Source organism: Bos indicus x Bos taurus, chromosome 25 (assembly GCF_003369695.1).
Source record: "Bos indicus x Bos taurus breed Angus x Brahman F1 hybrid chromosome 25, Bos_hybrid_MaternalHap_v2.0, whole genome shotgun sequence".
NCBI lineage: Eukaryota > Metazoa > Chordata > Mammalia > Artiodactyla > Bovidae > Bos > Bos indicus x Bos taurus.
The window spans coordinates 17,105,114-17,123,504 of record NC_040100.1 but is presented as its reverse complement, the minus strand read 5'-3'; the positions used below and the strand labels follow the sequence as shown (position 1 = coordinate 17,123,504).

At 49.4% G+C, this 18,391-nt stretch overlaps 1 protein-coding gene across 2 annotated transcripts in view; it reads right to left on the bottom strand.

Moving 5' to 3' along the window:
• Positions 1–18,391, bottom strand: part of GSG1L (GSG1 like) — a 252,603-nt gene that overhangs the window by 80,840 nt on the left and 153,372 nt on the right. For both annotated transcript variants that reach the window (XM_027527610.1, XM_027527609.1), the window contains exon 3: positions 8,929–9,081. In XM_027527610.1, the coding sequence (XP_027383411.1) occupies positions 8,929–9,081 (153 nt within the window). The remainder of the gene's footprint in view (positions 1–8,928; positions 9,082–18,391) is intronic.

Genomic DNA, 18,391 nt, shown 5'->3' with positions numbered 1-18,391 from the left:
TGCAGTGCAAGGGCTTCTCATTTCAATGGCTTCGCTTGTTGCAGAGCCCGGGCTCTTGGGTGAGCAGGTTTCAGCAGTTGCCTCACACAGGCTTAGTTGCCCTGCGGTATGTGCAATCTTCCCAGACCAGGGATCGAACCCATGTCTCCTGAGTTGGCAGGTGGATTCCCAACCACTGAACCACCAGGGAGGTCCCAGATTCATATCCTTTACGACAATGCCATAACCCTTAGTGCTTTGCTGAGTTCTGTGAGGAGTCCTAATGAAAACCAAACTTAAAGGGGTCTTGGGAACATCGATTTGCAGTCAGCTGGTCAGAGGTACGGGTGGCCTGAAGATTCCCTGAACTAAGAGCTGGCACCTGCACAGTGGGACAGTCTTGCTGGGACCATGGTTTCTAACGGCAAATAGCATCAGATCTGCACCGCAAGGCACAAGTTAATGTCAGCGTACTCCCCTTTGCCTTGGTTTGTCCTCGCCCCTCACCCCTGGCCAACACCAGAGGTCACCTGCAGCTCTGATTGGCAGCTCCTGGGAGTGTAGGTGACCTCCTTCCTCAAACACTTTCCTTCTTAGGTGGAGAAGGGTAGAAGTTCAGGGGAGAAAGGGGTGGGGTGCTGACCCAGGAGTGACAGAGCCAGTGGTGGATGGGAGCCGGTGAGTAAATTCCACTGCTTTCTCATCCCTTGTCCTACACAGTCTCTCAGAGGGTCCCCAACAGGAGGAATCCCAGTTGCCCATAGAGGTCACCCACCCACCCACACTCCCTTTACTGGCCCTCCTGCCTTCTTGTCTTACAAATTCACTGTCCCACCATACTTCCTGGGATCACCTCCCAAATAAACTACTTGTACCCATATTTTCACCTTAGGGTTTGCTCTGGAGGAACCCAAATGAAGACCTATACCATTCCTGGGGCTCTGAGTTCTTCAGCTCCACTGTTGATAATCTCCCAACTTGACAAGTCAACCAACTCCCAACCACTAGGATTTGCAATCAACCAGTGCCTTTGGGCCGGAGAAGGCAATGGCACCCCACTCCAGTACTCTTGCCTGGAAAATCCCATGGATGGAGGAGCCTGGTGGGCTGCAGTCCATGGGGTCACTAAGAGTTGGACACAACTGAGTGACTTCACTTTGACTTTTCACTTTCCTGCATTGGAGAAGGAAATGGCAACCCACTCCAGTGTTCTTGCCTGGAGAATCCCAGGGATGGGGGAGCCTGGTGGGCTGCTGTCTATGGGGTTGCACAGAGTCGGACATGACTGAAGCGACTTAGCAGCAGCAGCAGCAGCAGTGCCTTTGGGCAACCACTTGTCCACCCCTGCATACTAGTCCTGCTTGGTCCTTGGCCAAGCCCATACCACAGGTGTGCCTAGAGACCCAGATCTGGCTAACCAGAGTATTTCATCCTTCAGGATGAGGACTGGTTCAGGAATAAATCTATGAATCTCATTAGTCCAATCACTGTCTCCCTTGGAGTTTTGTACTGGAAAGAAGCTCTCTCTGCTTCTGGAGTCTTATCTAAGCTTGGAGCCACTTGTGACCATCTTGTCTCCGTAGGATGGGCTTGACTGAGACCGAAGCTAAAAGAAATCAGAGTCTGGAGATACAGCTAGATTCCTGACGACATGATCTTCTGGATGCAGCCATGCCTGAAGCCTACACACTCGGTACTCTTCAATTTACATGAAATCAATATACTTCAATCATCTTCTCCCACCTGCCTTTCTTCCTTCTGCTAATATGATTGGGTTCTGGTCACTTTCAAGCAAAAGAAACTTTTAATAATATGGAAACACTCATTTCTCTTAGAGCCTCTGCATGTTTAGACACAAAAATACACAAAAGTACTTGCTGTCTCAGCTATGAGCAAGAGACCTAGTCTGGTCAGGGCAGAAGAAAGGAACAAAGGGAGTTATAGGCAGAGGGTTCTTCTAGGACAGGCCTAAGAGGTGGGATAGTTTGTGGAATTATTGTCCCAGGAAACTCATGCTAAAATACAACGGTGGTTTACAGTGTGTGCATGCTCAGTCCCTTCAGTCACGTCTGACTCTTTTCGACCCCATGAACTATAGCCTGCCAAACTCTTCTGTCCCTGGGATTCTCCACGCAAGAATACTGGAATGGGTTGCCGAGCCCTCCCCCAGGGGATCTTCCTGACCCAGGGATCGAACCCGCATCTCCTGCGGCTCCTGCACTGCAGGCGGATTCTTTACCACTGAGCCACCTGGGAAGCCCAAGTGCCCACCAGCTCTGTATGTTTTTGGTCACAAAAGCATCAAAACATCCCCATTCCCATCATACCCCATTCAGTTCCCTTTCATATTGAAGACATTCTGTATTAAAAAAAAAAAACAACTATTTTCAAATCATACATTTTGTATATAATGTCACAAAATAATTTCTCAAACATGGATGAAGGTTAAGAAATTAAATACAGGCTTAATAGTGATGTACTGTGCAGTGAAATATACACTTTATGATGAAAGCAAATATGCCAAGATTACATAAAAGATAAGATTCTAGTTTCCCGGATTCAAAGAGCTATCTCATCCTTGGTCATTTTTTGTTTAGTCGCAAAATTTCTTTTTCTTGATACTTAACAAAATAGACGCTTGCTGACTTCTCCACAAGGTCTCATCATTTCCTGGAAACAGACTTGTTTCCCTTCATGCCAGTGCAGGTTTCAGTAAAAGCCCGCCGTTGTTAGTCTGATGATGTAGGAATTCTCCAAATGACTTTCTCTCCTTCCTAAGTAGATCACTCTCATCTTTCAGAGGAACTGGGGAATAAGAGACATCTTCTAGCCTGCTTTCACATCCCCTCCAAGATACAAAACCCTGGCCAATGGGGGAAGAGACTAGGGCCGAGGAAGCTCCATCTTGCCCAGCACCTCAGCTAAAACCACAGGACCGAGCGGGCAGGGGGACCTGGCATCTGGAGCCATACTGCCCCTGCCCCCACCCTGTCTGGAGTCAGTCTTGCTCCATCCTGAGAGACAGAGAAAAGCCATAGCCCAGTTCAAGGCCACATTATGACTTTCATGGGCCCCAGGCACTTTTCCCTTCAAGGGCCTGTTCTTCCATAAAATAAATATTAAAAATTACATTTTATGATGGCAGTGGTATAAAAAATATAATCCAGTCTAGATTCATTCTTATGTCTTCATTATTATTCTATTTTTTCCTTCTGATTCTAAAAGCAGTCACAATTTAAGCATTTTGTGGGTACCTAGAAGCTCGGGGAGCTCCAGGCTCTGAACCAGAGAGCCAACCATCACAGCCCCTGCCTCCAGCCCTCGGCGGGTGACCGCTCTGTACAAACACCCTCCTGCAGAACGCAGGATCTGAACACATCCCTGCTGGCCCGGCCCCACTACTCCTTCTCGGTTTGCTGTAGAGTCAAGATCCCTTCATCCCAGCCTCACTGAAACAGGGCTGGCCCCTGGGGCCACCATCTACCCCTCAGTTTATTCAGGGACAGCTAGGAAGAATACTCGGAGAAGGCAATGGCATCCCACTCCAGTACTCTTGCCTGGAAAAATCCCATGGACGGAGAAGCCTGGTGGGCTGCAGTCCATGGGGTCGCGAAGAGTCGGACACGACTGAGTGACTTCACTTTCACTTTTCACTTTTATGCACTGGAGAAGGAAATGGCAACCCACTCCAGTGTTCTTGCCTGGAGAATCCCAGGGACGGGGGAGCCTGGTGGGCTGCCGTCTATGGGGTCGCACAGAGTCGGACATGACTGAAGTGACTTAGCAGTAGCAGGAAGAATACTAGCAATAATAATAACCAATGACAATCTGAAGTCCTCAGCCCTGCTCAAAGCACCCTGTGTGGCAGGCTCTGGGTTCAGCAACTGACTAGCTGTGTGACTGCCGGCAAGTCCGTTTTCCCATCTGTGGAATGGACATAATGTTAGTCCCTCCCGCAAGAACACTGAGGCATAAAGATATCAACACATGCAGCAGGTCAGCCCAGGGCTGGTGCAACCTGGCATCTCAGTTGGTTTTGGTTATTACAATTAACCCTAACCCACCGATTCATTTTTTTAAATATTTATTTATTTGGCTGCATCGTGGCTTAGCTGCCATGCGCTGGCTTTTTGTTCTGTCTCAGGGGCTTCTCTCTAGTGGTGGCGTGAGCTCAGTAGTTGAAGTGCGTGGGCTTAGCTCCCCCCACAGCATGTGGGATTTTAGGCCCCTGACCAGGCAGCAAACCTTTGTCCCTTGCATTGGAAGGCAAAGTCTTAACCACTTGACCAACAGGGAAGTCCCCCACTGGTTCTTTATCACAATTATTTATAATAATTGGTTCCAGTAGGGGCCACCTCACCTCCTCCTTCTCCTCTGCCCCAGAAACACTGACCTTGAGCTGAGCACCCCTCAAGTGTGAGCTGGTTCAGCAGCATCAGAACCCAACCCTCTCCCCACATGGCCTCAATTGACGGACTCTCCCTGATCCTGCTTGCTTGCTTCTTCTCTCCCAGATGAGCAAACCAGAAGCCCACCCACTTCCTCCAAGCCTCTCACCTCCACCTCCCCATCCTTCCCCAGCTGACTTGTTCTCAAGGGACTCCCGAAAAACCAGCTTTCTGGTTCCTCCAGGTCAGGCAAGTCAGGGCTTGGCTCCCTCTTGGTCTCCTGTTTCTCCTAGGTTTATCTTCTCCCAATTGGACCATAAAGAATGCTGAGCGCTGAAGAATTTATGTTTTTGAACTGTGGTGCTGGAGAAAACTCTTGAGAGTTCCTTGCACAGCAAGAAGATCAAACCAGTCAATCCTAAAGGAAATCAACCTTGACTGTTCACTGGAAGGACTGATGCTGAAGTTAAAGCTCCAATACTTTGGCCACCTGATGCGAAGAGCTGACTCACTGGGGAAGACTCAGATGCTGGGAAACACTGAGGGAAGGAGAAGGGGACGACAGAGGATGAGATGGTTGGATGACATCACTGACTCCATGGATATAAGTTTGAGCAAACTCCAGGAGATAGTGAAGGACAGGGAAGCTGGCATGCTGCAGTCCTTGGGGTCGCAAAGAGTCAGACACGACTTAGCGACTGAACACAGGCATGAATACAGACTCCTTTCTCCCCACCATCTGCTTATCACATGATCTGGCTGCTACATCCTTCTCAGATACTGTTTTCTGAGGATGTAAAAGGCTTCTCCCTCCCCACCCGTGGGTTCACTCCTGCACTGCGATCCTGAAAAACAAACAGAGGGCTTTGAAGCCAGCAGGAGTGGGGTTTAAGCCCAGCTCCACAACTGACCAGCCGTGTGACCTTGGGCAAATCAGTTAACCTCCCTGAGCCCCGCATTGTTTATCTGCCTGAAATTACGAAGACAATCTTATTTTCTTTCGCAGTAGGACTCCCTGCTAAAGGAAACTGGGGTATTTTTGAGGGGTGAAAACTTTGATAAGCTCTTCAAGGTAGAGGCAAGAGCCCCCTAAGCCCCCTACTTGCTTTCCCACGAGAAGGCTGCTTGTAGAACTGGAGGCATTTGCCTGGGGCTGGCCGCCAGCTTTTGTTATGTGACTGGAGTAAGTAGGTTGAGGGGAGGGATGGATGCTTGGGATAATGGAGGGGATTCTTCAATGCCTGGTAGAGAGAAAGAAAAGGAGAGATAAAGCCACTGACAAAGAAAGGAGCTGGACATCTTGCGGTGTTGCAGGAAGGGGGACCCCTTCCAGGGCCCGAGAGTGGGCTCTTGTCTAACACTCAGAAGTGAGTTGTCCGAGGAGACACACAGGCTGACAAAGCAGGAGACTTTATCGGGAAGAGATGCCCAGGTGGAGAGCAGCAGGGTAAAGGAACCAAGGAGAACTGCTCTGCCATGTGACTCTCGCAGTCACAGGTTTTCTTATGATGGGATTAGTTTCTGGGTTGTCTCTGGCCAATCATTCTAGCTCAGGTTCTTCCTGGTGGCATCACTCAGCCAAGATGGATTCCAGCAAGGAGGATTCTGGGAGGTTGGTAGGACATGTGGGCTGATGTCTCCTCTCCTTTTGACACCCAGCCTCTTCAGAATGGACCCATCATCTCTTCCACCTGCTCTTTTCCCACCTGCCCCTTCTCTATGGTACCACTGCTTTACTCTGTCCCAGCCAAATGCCAGCCCAGATCAAGGGGTCTGGTCATCTCAACCTAGGGTCCCATCCCCAGAATAATGTTTTTAGCTGCATAAAATAAAATAACAAGATTACAGAAGAAACCAGTTATATTGAAATACCATTAGCAAAATACACAAACACATGTGTTGTATCATAATATACACGCACCTTCATTACCATGTTAGATAAGATTCGGCGGAAGCTCTAAGAAGCATTGCCCTTTTGAAGGAGTGCTTGCAAGATATCTGCACAACCATAGGGTGATATGAAAACTGCGGTTCCTATTGGTGGCTACGTCACAGGTGCCACCCACGACTGTGATGTGTTGCCTCCCTTCATATTTAAAAGATATTCTAAATGTCAGTTACAAGTTAAGAGAAATAAAGATGCAACTCCCCCCCCATCCAGGTTCATAGACTCCCTCAAGTCTGTGGACTCCACACTAGGAACCCCTGACCTAGAGGCTCTGTTTTTCCACAGTCACCCACTCCCATTTACCTCTCCTAATCAGTCTGCAAGCCCTGCTGACTTCTCACTGGAGGGCGCTGGGGCTCATCTCCTGTTCCCAGGGCCACTGTACAGGGTTGGGGGACTCACCCTTTCTCACCTCCTTTCCCATCTCCTCACCTCCATTTTTGCTCCACTCCGCCCATGCTGCACCCTGAATCCTCATCCTCCAATGCAAACCTGACTGTATCACCCTTTGCTCTGGATTCTTCAATGGCTCCCTATTGCCTGTAGGATAAACTCTACAGACGTTCCCAAGGCACCAAGACACTCTCCCGGCTCTCCAGCCTCATCTTTCAACATCCTTCTCACCTGACTTTCCACACTCCCATCATTTTTAACTACATGAAGTTGCCAGAATATGACAACTCACTAGGCTTTTTCCTATGCTTTTCTCTCCAACTAGAATGCCCTCCCCAAGCTATCCATTGGGCTTCCCAGATGGTAAAGTACTTTACCACTACCTAGTGTAAAGCACCCGCCTGCCAATGCAGGAGACATAATAGACACAGGTTCAATCCCTGGGTCGGGAAGATCCCCTGGAGGAAGGCACTGCAACCCACTCCAGTGTTCTGGCCTGTAGAATCCCATGGACAGAGAAGCCTGGCAAGCTACAGTCCAGAGAGTCACAGAGTCAGACACGACTGAAGCCACCAAGCATGCATGCACGCAAGCTGTCTATCAAGCAAACTCAAAGTTTATTCCAAAGTCTCAGCTCAAATGGTTGCTTGCCCAATTCCCCACCCCACCCATCCGCACCCCTAGGCAAACGTAGGTTCCCCCCTCTTCCCCACTTCCCACCCCTCCACCCCACCTCCGCCCCGCCCCTCAGGACTCACCCCACCCAGTTCACCAAGTTACAATCTTTTAATGAGTCTGTATCTCTGAGTCTATATCTCTCCAAGATTACAAACTTCAGGAGGGCAACAATGGAATCATTTTTTCTTTGACTCCCCTAAACCTAGTACTTTCCCTGGAGCCCAGCAGGCCATCAGTTGAATAAATGAATAAAACATTAAAAGAGAAAAAGAACCATGAATGAAAACTGATTTTAGGCATAATAAATGCATTTAACAACTGCAAAAAAAGAATAAACTATCTCTCGATCTGGAATAGCTGAAAACAGAGTAAGCAGGGGGCCGAAATCAACACTGTGCCGTGAGGCTCTCTCTGATTTTCTGTTCTTCCCTTTACTATTTCAGTTAGATTGCCCACATCCTGGGAATGACGATGCGCATGTTTTGATCTATGGATCGTGCTATAATTTCTTGAATTCTGCTCCCTATTCTTTGAGAGATCTTTCTGTTATATATACATACCTCAATTAGGGGCCGATTATTTCCCTTACCTAAAGGTTCATCGTTTCGGTTTCATTAAACAGAGAGTTCTTCCAGTGCATGAAGAATAGGATTAGATTTATAGAAATTCAATTTACATTTGGCTTTTGAGGAATAGCTGTCGTACACAGCCAAGCCACGGCTCTATCTGTCAGGCCTCCTGAAGTTATGGTTTACAGGCTCCTTTCACTCCCTTCTGGCCAACTCCCAGCTTAACCCCTTATGGCCTGGATCTGCTGAAGCTATTCTGGGCACCTGGCCACCTAATCCAATGACCTTTCCTTGGAGTCTTCTGTCTCCAGCTCCTGGAGTCGGGCTGCCGCCGCCAACCATCCAATTCTTCCTAAAACCCTCAAAATCCCTGACCTTTGCCCAAGATCTCTGCTCACCCCGCCCCCACCCTTGAGCTTCCAGATGGGTTTGTTCATTTGGCTTCCTGCTGGCCATCTCCCCAAGGATGTCTCAAGGGCAATAAGCTAAAGCAGATAATCAATGTGCCCGCCACCCGCAACACGTTCCCCTTTCACATCCTCCAGGACACCACAGTCTGGCCTTTATCATGGCCACCCCCCTCTCCCTTGCGCACACATCCCACCCATCACCTCGCCGTGCGGCATTCATCTCCTGGAAACATCTCCAGCTAACCCTCTCTCTGTCCCACATGTGTTAAGCTTCACCAAGAGCCGCAACTGTCTGTTTCCATTCATTACTCTAACCCTGGTACTTCTTAGCACCCAACCTGGCACACAAGACACCAGTAAACATAAGGAAGCAGACAAAACCCACTCTACAAATTGTAACACTGAGGCTCAGAGAAAAGAAGTGATTGGTCCACAGTCACCCGGGAGGGGGCCAATCAGGTCTTAGCCCGAAGGTGGCTCCACCCCCCTGCATTTTCCTCTGCTCTGAGTGCAGGACTGGTTCTGTGTATTCTTCCCCCACTGCCCGAGGCCCCCTGCTTTACCTGAGAGCACCGTGAAGACAGCTGCGAAGGCATTGAGCTTGAGCCCGTCGATGACATTGCTGGAGTGGAAGAGCTCGAGACACATGAGGCTGAAGCCAACCACCAGCAGGAGGATGTAGAGTACCTCGGAGACCACCGACAGCCACAGGACCCCTGCACGGAGGAAGGAGGTCGTGAGATGAGGACCCACAGGGCGGACTCTCCCTGTGTTCACTCCACCCCCACGCCCTTGGGTTGGGGGATCAAGTTGTTTTAGAGAAGACCATCGGATCTAGGGTGGGTCCTAACTGGATAAGGAGATCCTGGCTAGCCATCCTCCTCACGGGGACTGGCTCAGGAACCCTAGCTGAAGTCCGTCAGATCATGGCACTCTTGGGGTGATGCTTACTGGTCCAGGCAGGCATGTGGACCATAAGCCGGCCATTCAGACTGGAGGCAAGAACTTCCATCCTGTGACTGGATAAGAGGCTCTCTTTCTCATCTGTAAAGTGACTGCCACTGAGAGCCATCTCAGGGCTGACACTAGTTGCTGAGCAGAGAGATGGAAAGATGATCTCATCGTTGTTGTTTAGTCGCTAAGTCATGTCCGACTCTTTGCGACCCCATGGACTGTAGCCTGCCAGTCTCCTCTGTCCATGGGATTTCCCAGGCAAGAATACTAGAGTGGGTTGCCATTTCCTTCTCCAGGGGATCTTCCCAACCCAGGGACTGAATCCCTGTCTCCTGCATTGTAGGCATATTCTTTACCACTGAGCCACCAGGGAAGCTCATTGGGATACCCTAACCACCAAACCACCAACCCCCCGGGGCTTCCCCGTAGCTAAGCTGGTGGTCTCTGTAGCTAAGTGTGGTGGTCTCTGCTGCCTGCAGCTATAAACATCCCAGCTCTTACACACATCATGGTTGCCCTCAAGGGACACTTACATTTTTATTTACCCCGTACCCCACTCCATTTTTTTTCTAGAAGCCACTTACCTTCCAAGCCACACTAACCATAGGTTTTGAGAAGGGACTATGGACCAGACCTGGCCAGGAGGAGATGGACATATGACCCAAATCATCTCAATGAGTCAGACACAGGACTTTTGCTGGAACTACTAGGAAAGAAAATTCCTTTTTTTCCACTCAGTTTGAGATTGGGAAGGATGAAAGTGGCTGCACTGAGCAGCAAGGGCCTCCCTGAGGGCAGAGCTAAGGTCAAGAAAGGTAGCACCGAGAGACAAAGGAAGATCGTGTCCTGTGACATTGTTTGAGCCCCTTGATCCAGACATGCCTGAAGCTGCCAGTCATTTGTTCTTTCAATCAGAGGAACCAAGAGTTCTTTTTCTTTGCCTAAGTTGGTTAGAGGTAGAATTTCCGTCTCTTATAATCAACAGTCCTGATCCTCAGCTTTTCTTTTCTCACAAGCTGTTAGACTGGTCCTTCCCTACCTCTCTGCCTTTGCACAAGCTGTTCCCTCCATGTTAATGTCCTAGGGACACCCCGATACACAGCATCCAGTGAAGGAAGCAAACAAACAGCGATTTCGGGTCCCCTATCTACTGGCTGATGAAGGATCCAGATTCTCAAACATCCACTATCATTCCTGACGCAAAGGGCCTTTCAGAGCTTTGAAGAACTTTTCTCTTTCTCTCTCTCTTTTGTGCTACAAAAATATCACCTTTCTTGGGCAATCCCTTGGATTTCTGTAAGAGAATAATGTGCTCTTGGCAGCCTGCATGTTGTTAAAACACCCCCTGGCACCGAACACTCGCAGCCTCCAAAGCCCTTTGCTGGCCCAGGGCCCACCAGGCAGTGGGGAGAAAGGCAGGAGGTGCGGGGCGAGCCGGGCCCTGCAGGGGGGCGGATGCCCGCAGGGAGGCCTGGTTTCGCTTCCAGAAGCCTTTACCTCCAGCTGCTGTTGCACTGCTGGTGGGCGGAGGCCGCCCCTCACCACAGTGAAGCTCACTGACTCAGCCGACTCCCCCACATCGCCCCCACTCCCCCAGCGGATGCTCTCCTCCTGCCCACGTGGGCCTGGGGCCAGGCCCGCACCCCACCACCTGCCCCTCCCAGCAGGGCCCAACTCTGCTCTTTCAGACGGGATGGGAGATGGCATGGGCGTGGGGCAGTGAGATGCTCCAGGAGTGAGTTAACCTCAGAGAAACAGGCGCTGGAATCTCAGATGCATGGCTGGGGTTATGCTGCTTCTTTCTGCCAGATTTTTTTTCCTGTCTACCCACTGGGCTCAGAGCATCTGTCTGAAATTTTCAGCCCACCCAAGGCAAGGAAATTAGTAACTAGAGTAAGAAGCAGGATCATTGCTGAGGTTATGCAAATAGTAGCAGCAATGCCGCAGTAAGGGCCAGGGGTTTTTAGGCATCTTTCCGGTGCCAAGTCACACTGGATGGTGTTAATGTTCCACCCAATGTCCTTGCTCCTCTTTTCAGTGTTTCTGTCTTTGGAGGATTGTCTTCAGGAAGTCTTTGGACTTCATTTTGCCCATCTTCATTCAGAAAGTACCTGGAAACTTACATTTTTCCTCTCTGCGATGTCATCAGCCAGAGGCTGATTGGGGTGGTCCCGCCCTGGGGCTCTGGCAGAGGCAATTTTGGGACCTGATGCACATTGCAAAATTCCCTCCGGGCCAAAGCGGAAGCTGCCCTTCCTGGGCTCCGGCTGCACATCAACCTGTCGCTTGCCTTCCTCCCTTCCCCGTTCTGCTCTCTCCAGCTCCCTTACCACTCTCCTCTGGGGTGTGCATGCGTGCTAAGTTGCTTCAGTTGTGTCCCGCTCTTTGCAACCCCCATGGACTGTAGCCCTCCAGGCTCCTCTGTCCAGGGGATTCTCCAGACAAGAATACTGGCGTGGGCTGCCATGCCTTCTTCCAGGGGATCTTCCTGACCCAGGGATCGGACCCACATCTCTTAGATCTCCTGAACTGGCAGGTAGGTTCTTTACCTCTAGTGCCACCTGGGAAGCCCTTCCCTGGGGCATTTCTTTATAAATGATTTGCACATGGATCCTCATCCCAGGATCTGCTTCCAGGACTCTGGCCTCAGACACCAGTATTCACAAGCATGATCTCCCCCAGTCTTCCTGACAGCGTAGCAAGGCAGCACCCATTTTATAAATGAGCAAACTGAGGTTCCGAAGGATTAAGCCACTGGTCTACACAGCTAGGTAGTGAGTGATACAGTCAGTCTGGTTTCAAACTCAGGCCTCTCTGACTCCAGAAACCATCATGGGCAGGGAGGTTATAAATTAGCAGGAGAGAGTGGCCACTTTGAAGTCATATGGGGGAAGCTGGGTTCCCTGGCCACAGCTCTCATCTACATGCACCCCAGCATCCCTAGGAATTCTTGCAGGAAGAGGACCACAGAGTAGGACTGTGGTTGGGGAGGGCATTCTCAATGATCCTGAGCCCAGATGGCCATGAGGTGTGGTGGGGAAGGAGGCCACAGGGGAAAGTAGATGAGTCTTAAGGATGCTGGTGAGACAGGCTGGGACCTGGGACCCTTGGGTGCAATGCTTGCACCTGGACAAAACTCTCTTCAAGCAACAAAAACACACAGAAACTATCAGGGACTAAAAATAACTGTGCCTGCACAGTTGGGGCAAATAATGGACAATAAGATACAAAAAGACCAAAAACCCGGGGCTTCCCTGGTGGCTCAGTAAAGCATCTGCCTGTAAATGCAGGGGATGAGGGTTCCATCATCCCTGGTCCGGAAAGATCCCACATGCCTCGGACCAACTAAGCCCGGTGCACCACAGCTACTGAGCTGGCTCTCTGGAGCCCACGCTCCACAGCAAGAGAAGCCACTGCAATGAGAAGCCTTGGCACCGATGGCTAAAGAGTAGCCTTCCTTGTCACAACTGAAGAGGCCTGTGTGCAGCAAGGAAGACCCAGCACAGCCAACAAATATCTAAGTAAAATATAGAGTAAAAAACGCTCTTTAAGAAAACAACTGCCACCGCTGAAGAGCTGGGAGCAAAAGCAGGTACTGCTCATGACCCCTACACACAACACCATCAAAGGGGTGGGCAAGCCACCCCTCTGGCCAGATCCCTGGACTCTCCCCTACTGTCAACTCATATAGGGAAATAGCTTGTCCTCTCGCCTCCACCCCGCTGGGAGAGCGAGCAAGAGAAACTGTTGCTTGTTCTCACCCCCAATAAAGCCTGGCCTGAATTACCTGTCTGGCCTCTTATCAATTTCTGTTGATTAAGGAGGTTAAGAGCCCTGGTTGGTAACACTGAGAACCAGGCTGAAAAAGATGGGCTTGACCCATGACGCAGAGGCAGGTGCTGTCCTAAAGGCCTTAGCAAGGAAAAGGCCTGCCAGGAGGCTCCCTCTGGAGGGGGGCCTGACTAGCATATCCGCTGGAGGTTTAGCCACACTCTGTGAAGAATGGCACTAGTGGTAAAGAATCCACCTGCCAATACAGGAGACATAGGACCTCAGGTTCAATCCCTGGGTTGGGAAGATGCCCTGGAGGAGGGCATGGCAACCCACTCCAGGACTCTTGCTTGGAGAATCCCATGGACAGAGGAGCCTGGTGCGCTACAGTCCGTAGCATCGCAGAGAGTCAGCAATGACTGAAGTGACTTAGCACACACACACCCATGAAGAGATGCTGGTGGTCCAGGCCACGACAGTGGCAGGGCGACGATGGTGAGGACAAGTAGGGAGCTTGACAACTCCAGAGGGGTGGGCTCAGTGGTCTGCTGACCCATGGATGTGATGGCCAAAGAAAGGGAGGAGTCCAGAGTGGGACCACGTTTCTAGCCCAGGCAGTCGGTTCTTGCTCTGCAGTGAGAATGGGACAACACTAAGACAGGAACGTGTGAGTCGAGACCTACAGGTGCAGAATCTTCAGCTGCTGCAGGACCTCTGGTGAGGATGTGCACGAGGGGAGCCCAGACAGGGACGTGGGGGCATCGGCAAGACATGGCATTGAGTGTTCACCATGATTGTTAAAGAGATGGATGCCCCCCAGAAAGCATGCCAAGCAAAAGAAGAAATGGTGGGAAGCAGAATCCACGGGAACATCAAGACTCAAGCAGAAGGGTGGTGAGGGGGCTGTGACGGTGCAGCCATACTAGGGATGACCCACCCATTCCTGCCCATGACCTTTCAACGCACCTGCCACCTGCCAGCACCTCTCTGCCCCAGGGTTTGCCCTGGTCATCAGAGCCCATGCCCCACCTGCTGGGAGATTGACACCACCCTGCGCTCTACCCCAGGAGCAGCCCTCAACTGATGCCTGATGTGAGTTAATGAATAAGTACCCAAGGGGTAGGTAACACTGGGCACCCACCAGGTGGGGTGGGATCTTCAAATCTGTGTTTCCCATTGTAATAGGGAGGGACAAATCTGACTCCATACTGGATCTGTTTCATTTACTTTTTAAAAATTGTTTTTAAAATAACTTTATATTTTTTAAAATATCTGTCAGTTTTCATTCCAATCCCAAAGAAAGACAATGCCAAAGAATGTTCAGTGTGGTAAGTCGCTTCAGTCATGTCCAACTCTTTGCAACGCCATTGACTGTAGCTCACCAGGATCCTCTGTCCATGGGATTTCCCAGGCAAGAATACTGGAGTGGGTTGTCATTTCCTTCTCCAGAGGATCTTCCTGACCTAGGGATTGAATGCACATCTCATGTCTCCTGCATTGGTAGGCGGGTTCTTTGCCACTAGAGCCATCTGGGAATTATCCAAAAAAGAATGTTCAAACTACTGCACAACTGCGCTTATCTCCAATGCTAGTAAGGTTATGCTCAAAATCCTTCAAGCTACCCTTCAACAGTATGCGAACTGAAAACTTCCAGATGTACAAGCTGGATTTAGAAAAGGCAGAGGAATCAGAGATCAAAGTGCCAACATCTGTCGGATCATAGAGAAAGCAAGAGAATTCCAGAAAAACATCTACTTCTGCTTCATTGACTACACTAAAGCCTTTGATTGTGTGGATCACAACAAACTGTGGAAAATTCTTAAAGAGATGGGAATATCAGACCACCTTATCTGTCTCCTGAGAAATCTGTATGCAGGACAAGAAGCAACAGTTAGAACAAAAGACTGTTTCCAAATTGGGAAAGGAGTACAACAAGGCTGTATATTGTCACCCTGCTTATTTAACTCATATGCAGAGTGCATCATGTGAAATGCCAGGCTGGATGACTCACAAGCTGGAATCAAGATTGCTAAGAGAAATATCAATAACCTCTGATATGCAGATGATACCACTCTAATGGTAGAAAGTGAAGAGGAACTAAAGAACCTCTGGATGAAGGTGAAAGAGGAGAGTGAAAAAGCCAGCTTAAAACTCAGCATTCAAAAAACTAAGATCATGGTGTCCGGTCCCATCATTTCATGGCAAATAGATGGGGGAAAAGTGGAAGCAGTGACAGATTTTGTTTTCTTGGGCTTCAAAATCATTGTGGACGGTGACTGCAATCATGAAACTAAAAGACACTTGCATTTTGGAAGAAAAGTTATAACCAACCTAGACAGCATATTAAAAGCAGAGACATCACTTTGCTGACAAAGGCCCGTATAGTCAAAGCTATGGTTTTTTCAGTAGTCAGGCACAGATATGGAAGTTGTACCATAAAGAAAGCTGAGTGTTTGAATTGTGGTGCTGGAGAAAACTCTTGAGAGTTCCTTGGACAGCAAGGAGATCAAACCAGTCAGTCCTTAAGGAAATCAGTCCTGAATATTCATTGGAAGGACTGACGCTGAAGCTGAAGCTCCAGTACTTTGGCCACCTGACTTGAAGATCTGACTCATTGGAAAAGACCCTGATGCTGGGAAAGATAGAAGGTGGGAGGAGAAGGGGACAACAGAGGACGAGATGGTTGGATGGCATCATCAACTCAATGAACATGAATTTGAACAAATTCCAAGAGATAGTGAAAAACAGGGGAGCCTAGCGTGCTTCAGTCCATGGGGTTGCAAAGAGTCAGCTTAGGACTGAACAACAGCAGTTTATTTACTTACTTACTTATTTGGCTTCACCAAGTCTTAGTTGGATTCTGTTGCTTTTGCTAAAAGTTAAGAATGTTGTCTGTAGCCTGAAATATACAGGATGGTCCATTCTCAAGGTTCTGACCTTTAAAAGTGTGACACTTTCCCATTCATATAGAGATTTTTTAAAAGTGGCAGAACAGAGAATAACATTTGTCTCATTGGAGGTTTACACGAATATTATGTCCTGAACTAGGTGGACAGCTGCAAGAACAAAGAATTCCTACACCAAGAAGTTTGCAACACTAACCACAACCCCTCCCCTTTTAGTATAAAAGAAGCCTGAATTCTAACTCGGGCAAGATGGTTCTTTGGGACACTAGTCCACCATTTTCTCAGTCTGCTAGCCTTCTGAATCAAGTCGTTATTCCTTGCCCCAACAACACGATTTATTGGCCTTCTGTGCACGTCCAAGCTTGGACTCAGTAATACCACCAGAGGAAAGATGGAGTTAAGTGTGAAGAAGCACATTAAATTGTCTGCATCTGAGTGAAAACACTATTCATTTCCCCATTATTTTAAAAATTTTATCAGCTCCACCAAGCATCTCTGTTTGTTGCCAATATGTTCTTAATACCTTCCTAACACTTTGTTTGAAACAATGCTCAGATCTTCAGCAGCTCCTAGGCAGACTTGAGGCTGAAGCTGAAGCTCCAATAATTTGGCCACCTGATGCAAAGAGTTGACTCACTGGAAAAGACCCTGATGCTGGAAATATTGAAGGCAGGAAGAGAAGGGGATGACAGAGGATGAGATGTTTGGATGGCATCACTGACTCAACGGACATGAGTTTGAGCAAGCTCTGGGAGTTGGTGATGGACAGGGAAGCCTGGCGTGCTGCAGTCCATGGGGTTGCAAAGAGTCGGACACGAATGAGTGGCTGATCGACAACAAGGCAGACCTGCAGAACATTTTGAAGTTTCCTTCTGTGCTGGGAACTCTCCATCTCCCCCATCCTCTCTTCCCTCACAGGCCACTGCTCTCCACCCCTCTCTGCCCTGCTCTGTGCCCCAGGGACCTGACTCCTTAGACAGCATCCCCAGGCTCCCTGGCTCTCTGAGTCAGCAATGAGGGGCACTAGCTGGAAACTGGACCCCGGGAGGAGAGAGGTCAGTGTATTTCTGCCCTGCTCCCTCTCAGTCTCTGTCCACTTTTCTGGCAGTGACTTCATTCTTCTGCCCACGACTACAGCTCCGCTGTCACAGCTACTATTCTTACAGGCACCAGAACACTGCTCTGCCCTTTTATCCTTCCTGCCCAAGGCTGGTAACAGCTCCACTCCATTGTCAGCCTTCGGGTGCCTCAGATTCTCTCAACCCTTCCCGTGCCTCTTTGAGTTCTTTCATCCAAGAGCCTTCATTTGAACCATGTGGGGGATTCTGTTTCCTGCAGAGAGTTCCCCAGCACATCAATTTTTATGGCAAGGGATCCAATTAGAGGAGTGATCTAAGCCAGTGATCTCAGACTGGACTCCTGACCAGCAGCAGCGGCAACGCTTGGGAACCTGCGATGCAAATTCTTGGGCCTTCCTGGATCTGGAAACTCAGAGAGTGGAATCCATCTGTGTCTTAATGGGCTCTCCAGGTGATGCTGATGCATATTCAAATACGAACGTCATTGATCTGCAGTTCCCTTTGAAACGTACCGAGAAAAAAGCCAGTCAACTTTGGGGGGTGGGGGGAAACTGAGTCAATGCTAGACGGTAGGTGTTGGCGCCTGGCAAACAGAGAGAAGGTAGAAGGGGAATAATGAAACGATTGGGAATCATCACGTAGTGTCTGGTCTAAAACCAATGTCCACTGTTATTATTAGTGCTACGGAACGCACCGTACGTACGTGTGAATAAGGGAAGCCGGCAGGACAGTGGGCTGGGAGCCTCTGGGCAGGATCAGCAGGGGGCCTTGGTGATGTCCAGAAAGGCTCAATAATCACAGAGATGATTGTTTCTAGTCTCTGAAACTTGCCACTAATGGCTCAAGTCGCAGCTGAGAACTGGTGATGTCCCGGGGCAGGAGCAATGAAATGATTTCTTATCAGCTGTGGGGCCCACGAGGTGACAGCTAATCCTCTTAGCTGCACTTTCTGCCTTTTTAAAAAACATCTTCGTGCGTGACGCCAACTCTGACCCTCCACTGATGGAACTGATGGGTTTGGAAGAACGATTTCCCTTTCGCCCAGGAATCCCTCCCTTGCTAAGACAGTTTCCAGGGCCAGCCCTTTAACGGAGGGGACATCACAGGTGGGAACTGTGTCTTGGATGGGTGACCTTGGCGGGGGAGGGAAGGGCTTACCCCTTGGCCCTCTGTTTCCTCCACTGAAAAATGGCCATAATAGACTTGTCATCAGCGTTCAGTGAGACAATATCTTGAAGTCACACAAGCCTGACACTTGAAAAGTGTTCACAAGAGCTAAGTGTTACTATTACTTCCTAATTAGTGTAATTATCGGC